General features: G+C 40.8%; 1 protein-coding gene across 1 annotated transcript in view; it reads left to right on the top strand.

Moving 5' to 3' along the window:
• LOC108289694 (tyrosine-protein phosphatase non-receptor type 14-like) overlaps positions 1-14,335 on the top strand; it is a gene marked incomplete at its 3' end in the record, with an annotated part of 135,155 nt that extends 120,820 nt beyond the window's left edge. Inside the window, exons 4-5 of the mRNA XM_017509213.2 lie at positions 11,290-11,387; positions 14,268-14,335. Of these exons, the coding sequence (XP_017364702.2) occupies positions 11,290-11,387; positions 14,268-14,335 (166 nt within the window). The remainder of the gene's footprint in view (positions 1-11,289; positions 11,388-14,267) is intronic.
• Between the last annotated feature and the right edge of the window lie 725 nt (positions 14,336-15,060).

The following is a 15,060-nucleotide window of genomic DNA, read 5'->3' as shown; positions in this document are numbered from 1 at the left end:
ACTTATGCTCCAGCCTTGTAGAAACTATAGACTAACCTACTACACAGGCACAGTATTGTAATAAAAGAGCACTTGACTGTAAAATCAGAAGACTTGGCAAGTCACCTCCTGCCTGGGAGCCTCCATTTCCCCACGGATACATGGGACTCATCGTGGCTATCTTTCAGGGTTGCTGTGAATATGAAATGACAGGAAATATTACACATGACAGTTCTTGGAAAACAACTCCACAAATGCAAAGTGCTGTCATTTATTAATAACTATTTGAAGGCTCTGATTTCTTAATATCTAGAGAAATTGATTAAAATTCCAATTGTGGAGAATTCAGTTCTTCCAAAGCTTTTGATAGACATGTGGAGTGTTTTTATTCTTTTTTTCATAGTACACTAGGAACAATGTAAAGTTTCTTTCAGCCAATATGTAATTGACTGTCTTTTAAATATGTGGCCATAATAATATCCTGTTTTAATGTAAATGTAAAGTAAGACACTGTGTGGGGGAAAATACAAAGATGAACAAGGCAGTCAGTCATAAAACAATAAAGGTGGTCAGGAGTTCGCAACCAGCCTGACCAACATGGAGAAACCCCGTCTCTACTAAAAGTACAAAATTAGCCAGGCATGGTGGCACATGCCTGTAATCCCAACTACTCGGGAGGCTGGGGCAGGAGAATCACTTGAACCCAGGAGGCGGAGGTTGTGGTGAGCTGAGATCGTGCCATTACACTCCAGCCTGGGCAACAAGAGCGAAACTCCGTCTCAAAAACAAAAAGCAAACAAACAAGAACAACAATAAAAAACAGTAAAGTAGGCAAAAAGAGATGCACATAATTAACTAAGTTGTTTGATCAGCACCATGTTAGAGTTACAAAATCAATGGGAACACAGAGAGTGGAATGAATTATTCTAATTTGGTAACTGGGGAAAGGCTTTATATTATGTAATACCTAGAGTATAGGTGATTTTTTTTTCTTTCTGCTGAGTCCAGTGTTGTTTTACGCCAACTGTTTGGGTGGCTAACTTCCAGAAAAGCATTCTTTTTTTACCTCTCTCAGGCAGTAAACGATCATGTTTTTTGTGCAGCTGGCAAGTCTAGGGTCATCTGTTGAGTCTGTGAATTATAGAATAGAGATGTAGTTCCCAGCGTCAAGGTACTTATGGGCTAATGGAGTGCTAAATAGAGAGGGATGGGCCAGACCTGGTGGCTCATGTCTGTGATCTCAGCACTTTGGGAGGCTAAGGCAGGTGGATCACTTGAGGCCAGGAGTTCAAGACCAGCCTGGCCAACGTGGCATGTCTCAACTAAAAAACAACAACAACAAAATACAGATGGATAATCATGTTATCATTACAAATGCATAAAATCCATAATCTTGAATTGCTGAGATTGGGGAGAGGTTGAGCTTGGATCATAGTGGCCACATGGGACATATGGTGGATACAGTGTCTCACACCTGCAATCCCAGCGCTTCGGGAGGCCGAGGAAGGCAGATCGCCTGAGGTCAGGAGTTTGAGACCAGCCTTGCCAACGTGGCAAAACCCTGTCTCTACTAAAAAAAAAAAAAAAAAAAAAAATTAGCCGAGTGTGGTGGCACATACCTGTAGTTCCAGCTACTTAGGAGGCTGAGGCAGGAGAATTGCTTGAACCCAGGAGGCAGAGGTTGCATTGAGCCAAGATTGTACCACTGCACTCCATCCTGGCAACAGAGCAAAACTCTGTCTCAAAAAAAAAAAAAGAAAAGAAAGAAAGTTGGGTGTCTCACTCAGTTATCTCACAACAGGTCCATGCTTTGGAAATTAAGGTCATGCAGCAGGATCTCTGAAGTATCTCTCATACTGTTCACTTCTGAGCAGTTAGCCCCTTTTTTGCTATTTCTGATAAACATCCCATCCAGCTCTTATTTGTTTTTTATGTCTGTGTTTTAGGTGTTCTTTTAATGTGGGCTACTTGTGTGATACTCTGATTTTTTGTTTTGAAACAGTCTCGCTCTGTCGCCCAGGCTGGAGTGCAGTGGTGCGATCTCTGCTCACTGAAACTTCCATTTCCCGGGTTCAAGTGACTTTCCTGCCTCAGCTCCCCCCCCCCCCACCAGTTAGCCAGAATTACAGGTGTGAGCCATCACGCCTGGCTAATTTTTGTATTTTTAGTAGAGACAAGGTTTCACCATATTGGCCAAGGTGGTCTTGAACTCTTGACCTCAAATGATCTGCCTGCCTCAGCCTCCCAGAATGCCAGGATTACAGACATGAGCCACCATGCCCGGCAGGTACTCAGATATTTTTAAGTTGTGAATATGAGAAAATACATCTTCGTCACCTGCGGTGATGAGGCACTAAAGCCCGGAAGCCAGCAATTTGAAATTTTCAAAATTTAGACTGCCCAATAAACAAAGCATCAACCAGAGTTTAAAATTAGGCTGGGCTGGTTCTTAGGGACAGGACTTGGAAAGTGGGCTCAGGGTTACAATGACAGAGATGCTGGAGTAAGAAATGTAGATGGCATTTCCATCCATACAGAGTCTGTGGTGACTGGTAATGTGCCTAGCCATATGACTAAACCTGGGCTGGGGGTTGCTTTTTCTTTATTTTTCTTTTTTAGCGGGGTGCTGTGGGGAGACAGGGTCTCATTCTGTTGCCCAGCTTACAGTGCATTGGTGCAGTCACAACTCACTGCAGACTCCAAACTCCTGTGCTCAGCTGAGGCTCCCACCTCTACTTCCTGAGTAGCTGGGATTATAGGTGTGTGTCTTCCCTCCTTCCTACTTCCCTCCCTCCCTCTCTCCTTCCTTTCCTTAATTTCCTTCCCTTCCCTTCCCTCCCCTCCATTCTCCTCCCCTCCCTCCTTCCCTCCCTCTTTCCTTTCTTTCCTCGCTTCTCTCTCTCTCTCTCTCTCTCAAGTAGGAACTACCTTTAATTAGGGGTTCCAGGGAAGACCTTGTGCTCATCCACAGAGATGATCTTCTTGTCTTACATTTGTTGTTTTTTGTGTATTTCGTCCTTCAGACCAGCCTGTCGGTAATAGCAACACTGCACTTCCACCTGCTGGCTCACCAAAGCTTCAAGGATGTTATGCAGAATTCTTAGCTGGGAACCTGGCTGTTGACCAAGAAGACAAATCTTTGGGCAATTGACTCACCCAGCTTCCAGATATAACTTAAGCTTTCTTTTCCCACAGTGGAATTGTAGGTAATACTATGAACACATGATTTCAGGACAGGCAGGTGTGTATTTTGAGCTGATGAGTCAAGACATATTTATTGCTAGTGTAAGAGGGATGAGGCTGCATAGTTGACAGCTGCAATTTAGAGGAGTGGTTTTGGTTGGCTGATTAGCATGGAGCCTTGGTGTTCCCTGATCTGTGCGCCTTTTGCCCACCTGGAGGGTTTATTTAATGCTGTTGGTTCCTAACTGTGATTCATTCCTGAGTTCTTTCTTTGCCGCTTGGTAGCTCAGAGATCAGTTTAAGTCATGTACAAATAAATAAACATTTCACACTGAAGGAGCAGTTTTGCTCTTTGGATAAGGACTTGAGAATGGATAGTTTCTCAAGGCTTCCTTCCTGACTGTGTAATGAGTTTCATTTCTAGAACTTTTAGGTGCTCTTTCATATTATAGAAATAGTATCTAATTACTAGGAGGGGATTAATCTTCCTACCTCTCTCCCTCCTTTCTTCTGTCTTTGTCTCTCTGTCAGTATTTCATCTATTCAGAAATTTTTATTGAGCATCTACTTAGTGCCAGGTACTGATCACAATGGAGTTGGGGAAGAGCTGGTGCTAGTGCAGGAGAGGCCTGGGGGAAGTATTGTGAGGGGTGTGAAAAGGTTCACTAACTTGTTGAGAGGGTTTGGGAAGCTTTTGGAAAGGATACATTTCATCTGAGCCTTGGAGCATGGACAGGTGATTGGGCAAGTGGAGGCGGATAGGCAAGGGCGGTTAGACTAGGGAAATAGCAACAAGGCAGGAAAGAACTTGGCAACCATTGGGGAGCAGCTCATACTTATGACAGCTCAGGTATGAGGGGTGTGGTGAGACATGAAGTTGAAAAAAAAAGTAGTTTGGACTAGATCGTGAAGAGCCTGGTGTGCCGTGTCAGGAGTTTGGACTTTTCCTGATTAGGATCATTGGGTGTTTTGTTTTTTTTTTGAACGAAAATCCACATGACGTAAATCTACCATTAAAATGATTTTTTCTCCTCACCTTGTCTTATGGTGCTGAGTAAGTTCATCGTTTTAACCAATTTAAAGTATGCAATTTAGCGGCTTGTAGTGTTTTAGCAAACTTGTGCACCACCGTCACTGTCTGATTTCAAAACATTAGCAGGCATTCCTCAGCCTCCCTTCCCCTCAGTCTCTGTCAACTACTCATCTATTTTCTGTCTCTATGAATTTGCCTATTCTGGACATTTCTTATGAATGGAATTGCACAAGATGTGACTCTTTGTTTCTGGCATCTTTTACTTAGCATGATGCCTCAAAGTTCATCCATGTTATAGTGTGTCTTGATACATCATTCTTTTTTATGGCTGAATAATATTCCACTGTGTGAAAAGACCACATTTTATCTCTTCATCGGTGTTGGACTTTTGGGTTGTTTCCTCCTTCCAGCTCTGTGAATAACATCGCCATTCATGTATCAGTTTTTGTGTGAACACGTGTTCTCAGTTTGTATGGCTATATACCGAGGAGCATAATTGCTGAATCATGTGATAATTCTTCAACTTTTTGAGGAACTGCGAAACTTTCCCAAGTCATTGGAGATTTTTAACACAGATCAAAACAGACTCATTTCATTTTAACATCAGACACTTTAGCACAGTATTTTCTTTTGAAGCTGACTATTTCTACAAACTCTGTTGGCATGTTTCTCTGGTTCAGGGTATCACAGCCCACAGCAGGGAAACATGTTGGGCTCTTTTAAGTCTTACGGATTGATTGTTATAAAGAAATCTGTACCCAACAGCATAGGATAGGACAGAAAGAAGTGGTGCAGGACACCCTCTCTCTGTGATGTATTTCAGAAATGAATTTTTCTTTTTGCAACAGAACCCCTGGTTAAATGATAGGCTACTATTAGGGAATTTATTATACTTATAAACACTACTTGGATTCCCTGTAATTTGTTATAATTAATGCAAAAGTTCAAGAGCAGAAAGCAAGGATCAGGTCGTGGCCTGCCTTTCTCTTTCGCAACACCTTGCTATCATGGCCTTTTTTTTCACTAGTTCAGGCCTGTGTGTGTGTTTGTATGCGTTTAAACAAATATTATCCTTTTTAGGAAATAATTGCAATCTTTGGCTCATCGAAACTGAAGGAGTCTTATTACGAAGTTGGGTGTCTCTGGCAAAATAGCATATTTATTGATCAATGAATGTTGAAAACTTCTAGACTTGAACTTCTGCCAAGAAAATCTTGTCTGTGTTTGAGTAGATGCACGTTTTTCTTTTCATGCATGTACACGTATTAACTTGTAGTGTGAAAAAGGCTAGAGGAAAACTTTCCCTTTTAAGGGTATCTTTGCTAGAGTTTTAGTTTTAGCCTTTTCCTTTTGTTTGTTTGTGTCCCCCCCCCCCCGGCCACCCGCCCCGGGGTTATTTCAGTTTTGCATAGTTGCAGGAGTGTTTGCTTTGTAGTTTGCTAGATAGTGCAGACTTTTAATTCACTGTCAACTTGAACAGTCATTAAATGTAAAAGCTTTTAGATAATGCATGGGTCAGGCACCAAACACATTATTAGACTTTAATAGTCATCAACTGAAATTCTTCTCAAGAGTTTTGAGGAGAGAAGGATGGAGGGAGGCAGGCATTCAGGTTTATCTGGTTGCATGCCTGCATACGTAGTATTTATCTGATCTTGGCAGACTGAGAACAGCAAGGGCCATCCTGTCCATTATCTGAATTTACAGCTGTGAACACCCGCTGGAATGGCTGGAATCTGCAGGTTCCCTCCTGTGGGTATCTCTGTCAATCTAAGATTTAAAATTATTCCCCTTTGCTCTCCTGTACCCAAGGACTCTAGGACTACTTGTCCTCAGTCCCCTCTTTTTTGTCTTTTATAGTAGAAAAATGTTTACATTTGTTTCCATTTGCACAATATAACAGCCAGAGAGCAATGCTGTCTGGCACTTTGATACATGCTGCACTTGGGGGAAATGGATTCCAGTACATTCTAGAAAGAGTCCTGTGATATTGCTAGTTATGAAGGAAGTTTTCTTGTGAAGAAGGCACATTTTAAGTCTTACCCTGCTCTTAGTAACAGTGACAAGACAGTTTGTCTTTCTGGGTCCTGGTCTGGTCTTCCACTCCAGTAGGTTTATGGAAAGGCTTCAAAAAGTGAGGAATTTGGCCAGGCGCGGTGGCTCACGCCTGTAATCCCAGCACTTTGGGAGGCCGAGGCGGGTGGATCACGAGGTCAAGAGATCGAGACCATCCTGGTCAACATGGTGAAACCCCGTCTCTACTAAAAAAAAATGCAAAACATTAGCTGGGCATGGTGGCGCGTGCCTGTAGTCCCAGCGACTCAGGAGGCTGAGGCAGGAGAATTGCCTGAACCCGGGAGGCGGAGGTTGCGGTGAGCCGAGATCGCGCCATTGCACTCCAGCCTGGGTAACAAGAGTGAAACTCTGTCTCAAAAAAAAAAAAGTGAGGAATTTAAGGATGGCCTCTCTCTCCAAATTGTCACATCCCTACTGAGCATGACTATGGGGAGAGATAGGTTCATTTAACTAAATTTGAGGAGGGAAGAGCAGACCAGGAGCCGTGTTGTTGATGGAGATGCTGCAGGTTGGTAGTTACAGCTTCCCGAGTGCTCTCACTAACCTGTTTTTAACTGTGAAAGAGAGTTTCTTTTTTTCTCAGACCTCCTTGAGCAGTAGGAGGAGAAAGAGTAATGAATGGCTGATATGTGCTATTAAATTTGCTTAACATTTTTTATGATCCATAATATAGAAGCTACTCGGTGCAAACAAGTAAAGACCTGTGTGTGATACTGATGATGAATTGCATTTTACTTCAAAAAAAATCCGCATTTAGAAATACATACACACAAGGGCTCAGTTTGTACCTGCTGTTGGACACAGCTGCTCCTTCTAGGAGAAGCCCACAATCAGAAACTCTGGTCTGTAGATTTTACTTCTATCCCTCTATCCTTCTTAGAAAGTTGTTAACAAACAGTAAAAATGTATAACTCAGTCTTCTTTCCCTTCCTTCTGTCTCTGGGGGAGAAAAGTGAAATATCCCAGAGGCCGCTGCCAGGAGAAAAAACAGATCTGAATAACCACTGGCCACAGTATGAAACATGTTCTGTAATAGGATTTTATGGAAAAGTTTCACATTCCGACATTTGCCTCATATGCTGTGGCACAGACTGTCTAAGGGGGGACGGGGAAAAGCTCGGGGATTGCAGCCTTTCCTTAGAAGGATCATAAAAATCACCAGGTAGTGGTGTTTTGTTTTTGCTTTTATTTTTAGACTTCAGTGAAATTGGTGGCTTGCCCAGAATGGGCAGGGATCACATCCTGCCTTCACCTCTGTGGTTGTCCATGCTCAGATCTGGTTCTGACCTGGTCTTTAAGGAAGCAGTATTACCTTGGACAAGTCATTCTCCTCTCTCAGCACGGTTGCCTTCTCTAAAAAGTGAAAGGATTGGACTGGGATTTTAAAAATCCTTCCCTTATTAAACAGCTTAGGCACCATCATGCTGCAATGTTGTATGACCCCCCAAGCCTCTGTGGCTTTACAAACAAAGGTTTATTTGCTGCCCACCTGCCACTGTGGGTCGCCTGAGGCTCTGCTCCCAGCCGTCTATGCCCAGGGCTCGGGCTCACTAACAGCAGGCCCTCCCTGCTCATGCAGGTCTCAGAGCAAAGGGAAGCAGAGGTGGAGAACCGGTCACTGGCCCTGGACACTTTCGCTTGGGAGCAACAGTCACTTCCCATTTCCATTCCCATTTCACTGGCCCGAAAGCTGGTCCCAGGAGTAACGAGGTAGGCGGGCGTGACTCCATCGGGAGGGCAGCAGACATTTGGAACCCTGGCAGGGGTCCTGCTCCTCCTGTCTTTGCCATCCTGTGACTTAGGCTGAGCATGTTGCCTCCTGTGGTGGCAGTATGACCAAACTCAGATCCCAAGGCTTTGACCATTTTACATGGCTGTCCCCTGTTTGGGGCACATCTGCTGAACTGGACTTGGAATGAGTATTTCACCTGTGGGGAAAATTACATTAAAAGTGACATGTACCCGGCCTCAGAGTTCCTGCTGCCTTATTTGTAGTTCAGAGGTCATCTAGCCCATGCTTTTCAGAACACCACACGGACTTGCTCACTCAGAAGAATGAACAGAACTATAAAACACAGTTGCAGATGTGCTGAGATAAATTCCTCATACATGAATTTAAAAGAGAGCGTAAGGATCTTAGCCATTCATCTCTAAGTGTTGGAGATATTGTTATGGGGTATAATTTTGAAAGAGTCCTTTGATACCTCTGTCAAAAGTACCAACAGCTCTATTGATTTGACCCAATAGGGCATTTTTTCAAACTTTATCTTTCAAACTCCTAGGGCAGGAAGTGACTTGGAAAAGTCACTTATCTTAGATGAGGCCCCCAGAGACCGAGTTGTAGCATGTTAGCTCCCATTGGTGATGTTTAATAACACTGATTACTAGGCAGCCTTTTTAATTTCACTCAGAGAAATCTGCATTTAATAAAAAATTGTTTAAAAACAAAATTAAAAAATTCGAAAATACAAAATTTTCCCTTTATTCAAGAAGCATAATTATGTTCACCAATTCTTAGAGGAAGAGCAGAATCCTAACCTAAAACCTTTCATCAGGCCTTAAGAGTCAGATGGACTATTTCCAGGTCTTTGAATATGAAAAATATTAAAAAGTTTTCTTTGTGAGCTTGGGTTTTCAGAGGATCTCTTTGGAAAGTTGGCAAATACTTACTTTCCTGGCATGAAAATTGTTGTTTTTTTTTTTTTCCTTTTCCCCTCCACCCAAAGCTATGACAGGGTGGAGTATACTTCCATGAAATTGCATGTTTCCAAAATAGAGTTCACCGTTATATTTTACTACTGTTATAATTGAATTACTAATGAAAAATAAGCAAAGAGTAGGCATTCTAGAAATAGAATTTCAACTCCTGTTGTCGTTTAGTCATCATATTAGATAGAATTGTAATATTTTTTAAAACTGCCTTTTGTGCAAAACTGTACCAACCAAACAATTTCCAAAGTGGTTTGAATTTCATTCTCGTTTCTGCAGTCTTACCTAGCAGCACCCACAATCTCATGGTAATAGCACCGTATCATTGCTGCTGTTTAGATTCTCTCCTGGTTTGGAAGGCTTCCAGAAGAGAGCCCTGCTTTCTTCAGCTCCTTATTTTATATTCCAGCAAAATCCTACACCCAACCTACATGATTAGGAACGCTCCTGGTGTTCCTTGCTGGTGGATTGTGAGTCACTGTTTCCTAGGATAGAATGGATCTGTAATAGAACTTACTGGCACATTATAGAAGTGATAGTTGTAGATGAAAGTTGGAAGCAGCAGATTATTAAAAACTAGAGCTATTGTTTTGCTGGCAGATTAATTGGTTACTGGTCTACTCCCAAAGATGTCCACTAATAAATAATCTTAGTTGGTCATTTTCATCTCCAAGGTGACAGGTAACAAAGCTCTACCTCTGGCAAATAATGCCGGGATAACACCTTTTCAGATGTTTTGCTCCTTGGTTCTTAACCACTGAACCCTTAGATAGTACACTAGACAGAAACATGATCACAGTGGTCAAAAAGATATATGCATCCTTTTAAGTAAGGCAGAGAATGTTTTAGCACTCTCCAAGATACTCCTCAGCTAGCACACGTAGGCCCACAGAAAGTACATGATAGCTATGGGTTAAAACGATCTGTTTGTCTTCCTGGCTTGGAGAGCAGCAAATAAGTCAAAACCACTCAAGAAGGATGAAAAGGAATGAATGGCATGTAGATGAGATTCAACCATTTTATAATTAGCAAGAATTGGTGAAATTTACCATTTTCTCCTACCTTGAGATTTTGCTTTTTGTTTTGCTTTGTGATTTTTTTCTAGTTCATATTAGGTTTGACTAAAAAGGCTTTTTAAGTAACTCCCAGTGTTTGCCCTTCTGATTGGAGTATAGGTTTTTCCCACCAAAGAGTGACATGGTTGTCTTTATCCTGTTCAGTAAATACAAGAGCAGATAAGAAGTATGGGATTCTACTGGAGTTTGCACAGAGCCCAATTCCTTCCCACAAACAGGCATTGGATTGATTGATGTGTAATGATGCCTGTGACATCATCATGGTAGAGCCAGCAGTAATTAGCTCTCAGCACTGATTGCCTCTCTCCCGGAAAGTTGGGCTTTGGGTCACGTCTGGGTTTCCTTGATTGAGATGCCAAATTGAAGTTAAAATAGTGAGTGAGTTACAGTTACTAGGAGCAAAAGGGTTGTTAGCATATATCAGGAACTGATGCTAGGAAAGTGTGCTTTTTTTTTTTTTTTTTTTTTTTTTAGTGGTGACTGTGTATTGAGAGTATCGTCAAAGGCAGTGGAGTCCTGAGAAATAAGTCTTGAGTGAGAAGTTTTCTAAATGTTTAGGTAACTCTAAGAGTGATTTTATTGGTGGAGAAACAGGACACTGTATTAGCTCCTGAGGATACTTATCTAGTCTGAGACTTCATGTGTCTGGGCACAGTTCTGTCCCTCTGTACTTTGCTGGTTTGAGAATTTACTTCAGTTTGGCAAGTTGCATCAGATTTGGTTTTTATGATTCACAGATATGTTAAGGCGAAAACTGTATTTGATTTTTCAGTGGAATTACAGATTACCTGGCCTGTTTGTGATCTGCCTTACCAAACTTTTGAGTTTGAAAGGTGATGTGTTTCTAGAATGCTTTCAGGAACGCACACTGTTGAATGTAGCTTTGGCAGTCGTGTTGTCGTGGGTATCCAGGTGTGCAAGAGCATTTTCATTCTTGGACTCTGTTATGAAGACCTGGTCCTTATCAGTAGTTTATCCTGCTGGCCTACAAGTAAGTGATGCTATGAGAATCCTCTCAAGCTCAGAATGAACAGGATATGGCACCTGCTACATCAAACAAAGATAAACACAGGCAGAGGTCACATTCCATCTTTTACAGAAATGACCTCTATCAGCATCACCTGCGTATCCCGCTGTGTACACAAGGTTTCACATCTAGAGACATCTATGTTGTGGGAGTATATTCCAAGTGTGTGTTTTTAAGGTTGTTTTTTCCTCTATTCCCATGAACAGATATCAGTATTACCTGCAAGTCAAAAAAGATGTACTTGAAGGACGATTACGATGTACACTGGAACAGGTGATTCGGCTAGCCGGCCTAGCTGTGCAAGGTAAGACATGGTTATGAGCAGCATGTGAAATTCCATTCTGTTTGATCATGGTGTCGCTGGCCTCTCAGAGTGAGAAGTTAGATTTACTTAAATGATCTCTTAGCAATGCTCCCTTTTCATTTTAAGTTATCTTACATGAAAAATGCAAAGTTAGTGATTTTTGGTGGCTGGGTAGTAGATTTCTCAAAGCTGTTTGCAAACTTCTCATGCTTGTATAATTACAGTTTTATTTGAGGAAATAGCAGCTTTTATTCTGCCTTTAATTAAGGCTACATTTCAGGGATTGTGGAATATTTTCTTAGAATTTGTCCACTGCACAATGTGGTCATATTCTGTGACTTGATGCTGTAAAGGTGTTACTAACATAACTTCTTAGAGTGTGATAGCTTTAAACATTATAGTATTGTATATTCTAATGCAATTAAAGAGAGAAATTTAAAATCTATGATTGTAACATGAAGCAACAAATGTGTATTGGACTGAATTTATCTTTTATCCTGTCCTATATAGGTTTATATTACATCTCTGGTTTTTGCCTTCTCTAAATTGTTATGTGGGGGACTTTATATGTATATTTATACATTATGGCTTATTGAGTGGTGCCTTAACTGCCTTCAGTCATACTGAAAGCAAGATAGGCCGGCTCGGTGGCTCATACCTGTAATCCCAGCACTTTGGGAGGCCGAGGCGGGCGAATCACTGGAGGTTGAGAGTTTGAGACCAGCCTGGCCGACATGGTAAAACCTTGTCTCTACTAAAAATTCCAAAATGAGCCAGGCATGGTGGCACACACCTGTAATCCCAGCTATTCAGAAGGCTCGAGCAGGAGAATCACTTGAACCTGGGAGGTGGAGGTTACAGTGAGCCGAGATTGCACCTCTGCACTCCAGCCTGGGTGACAAAGCTAGACTTCGTCTCAAAAAAGGAAAATTAAAAACATGTTTTCAAAAAAGCAAGAACACCGTAATATAATTTTTGAAGGGAAACTTTTCCTTTTAGTGATTTTCTTGAAAATCAGCTTCTCTGCAAGTGTGAGCCAGCCAGCAGCTGGGTTCTTGCTGCGTGGACTGTTGTTTTAGAAGGTGTGAACTGACTTCCCATCCCAAACATTGGACTGAATGGAATCATCTCGGATCTAAATGTCTGAAGAGGCAGCCCTTCTCCTGACCTCTTTCATTATGGGGTGTTAACAACTTAGCAATTTCGGTTCAAAGTACAGTTCCCATACAGTTAGCTTCTGTTGTAATTCTGTGATTGGAAACAGGCAAAATCTGATGTGTCACCTCTGTCTGCTTAAAGACTGGAAGGAGAAGAAATAGTGACCAGTTATGATAGAGAAATCAGTGGTAGCATTGTTGAAATAATGGTGAAGATCAATATGTCCCTCATCTTCAAATTGAGTCTTTCTCCTTTTAAAAAGCTTTCGTTGGAATGGGTGTGGTTGTTCATGCCTGTAATCCCAGCACTTTGGGAGGCCAAGGCGAGAGAATTACTTGAAGCCAGCATCCAGGAATGCTGGCTTTACTGGAGTTTGATACCACCCTGGGCAACAAAACAAGACCCTGTTTCTACAAAAAAAAGTGAAAATAAAAAATTAGCCCAGCATGGTAGCACACACCTGTAGTCCCAGCTGCTCAGGAGACTGAGGTGGGTGGATTGCCTGAGTCCAGGAGTTTGAGGCTGCAGTAGGCTGTGATCAATTCACGACACCCAGCCTGGATGACAAAGCAAGACCTTGTCTTTAAGAAAATTAAACAAATAAATAAAACCCTTTGTTTACTGCAGGTACTCTTTCCTCTCACTACTCAATCATTAGGCTTATTGTGGGCATCTGGATATTGGAAGATCCTTGAGGAATTTGGTGAACTTACTCCGGATTCCGTTTTCATTGGGTTCTTGAAGCTAGCTGTTCAGTCTGATGAAACCTCCTCTAATACTTTTCAAATAACTTTCTTGAGAACCCTTATTGAAGTTTTTAGAAAGATGTATCAATAGAAATATAAGTTGTGGTGGAATGTGATAACCAATGATTGAACTTGGAAATAGGCAGAGTGCATGACTTTTGCTATTCTTGAATGCTGCACCTAATTGGTAATTAGTTACATGCTGAGTTTGTAGGCTGATGTTTATTTTTTACCTTCTCAGCAACTTCGCAACATTGGTGCATGCTCGTGTGTATGTATCCTCTCATTCTATGTCTCGTTACCTTAAAGATACCTGGATCTATTTCTATCTGATGCTAATTGTTTTACATGAAATTAAAGTTTCATGCAGGTTTAGTTTTTAGGAGAGCAAGTGAGATAAGAAGGAAGACATTTATATATTTCCTTTTGCATGTGCTCAAACTGTACCACTCTGAGATGAAAACAGGAAAAACAGAATTTTTGGCATCTTGTAAGATGTGAAATTATCTGGGAGGTGTAAAGATAGTTGAGGTTGCCTGCCAAGGGTGATTTACAGTGGGAATTTCCAGCTGCAAATATATGAAAAGATGCAGATGGGTATGGCTCTTCAGTTCTCCAAATTAACCTTGAGTTAAAAAGTCCCCTTGGCAGATGTTCTTAAGATACAAATTGATGCATGTTTAACAAACAGATAAATACAGGTTTGTTTAAAATTTTTGAAGTGACCTTTAGGAATTGTTTTCAAATTTCATTATTTCTAAAGAATCGTTTAGTAGTGCGTACATGCTGATATTTATGTAAGTCGTCATTATGTCTAAGTAACTATGTCAAACATATCTCGGCACTATTTTTATTTAATATTAGTGAGAAAATAGGATGAAATGTGAATAATAATGTGTTGATGAGTTTGCCCTATTTTATTTCATCTTTAATTTCCTATAATAAATACTACCCTTCTACCTTCTTTTCTTCTCAGCTGATTTTGGAGACTATAATCAATTTGATTCTCAAGATTTCCTCAGAGAGTATGTGCTGTTTCCTATGGTAAGTGTAATTTTATTTTTCTTACCTTCTTTGGACATTTAGTTCTTTCCTTTGAAAATTTCAGGATTTTACATATGCATATTTCCTGGGGGAAGAATCTATGGGTTTATAAAGTAGGGACAAATTTTCTGAAACACACTGAGAAGGTAAAAATGCCTCCTTCTGCCTCAAGACACCTCCCTATTTTCTTTTTCAGATAATTTCTTATTAGGGTATAAAAATGCTACTGATTTTTCTGTGCTGATTTTGTAACCTGAAACTATACTAAATTTGTTTCTCAGTTCTATCAGATTTTTTGTGGAATCTTTAGGGTTTTCTACATATAAGATCATGTAGTCATCAAGCATGCTTTTACTTCTTTCTTTCCTATTTGGCTTTTTATTTTTCTTGCCTGATTGTTCTGGCTAGGACTATGTTTAATAGAAGAAGTGAGAGTTGGCAGAAAAAAATCCCGTTTACAATGGCATTAAAAAAAAAACAAACCCAGGAGTAAATTTAACTGAGGAGGTGAAAATTCTGTATATTGGAAACTGTAAAACATTGATGAAAGAAATTGAAGATGACACAAATGGAAAGATATCCTATCTTCATGGATTGGAAGAATCAGTACTGTTAAAATGTCTACTGAAAGTAGTCTACAGATTAATGCAATCCCTATCAAAATTCCAACATCATTTTTCATGGAAATAGAAAACAATCCTAAAATTAATTTGGAATCAGAAGAG

Source organism: Cebus imitator, unplaced genomic scaffold, assembly GCF_001604975.1.
Source record: "Cebus imitator isolate Cc_AM_T3 unplaced genomic scaffold, Cebus_imitator-1.0 Scaffold411, whole genome shotgun sequence".
NCBI classification, from domain to species: Eukaryota; Metazoa; Chordata; class Mammalia; order Primates; family Cebidae; genus Cebus; species Cebus imitator.
The sequence above is the reverse complement of the archived record's forward strand: the minus strand, read 5'-3'. Positions and strand labels throughout refer to the sequence as shown.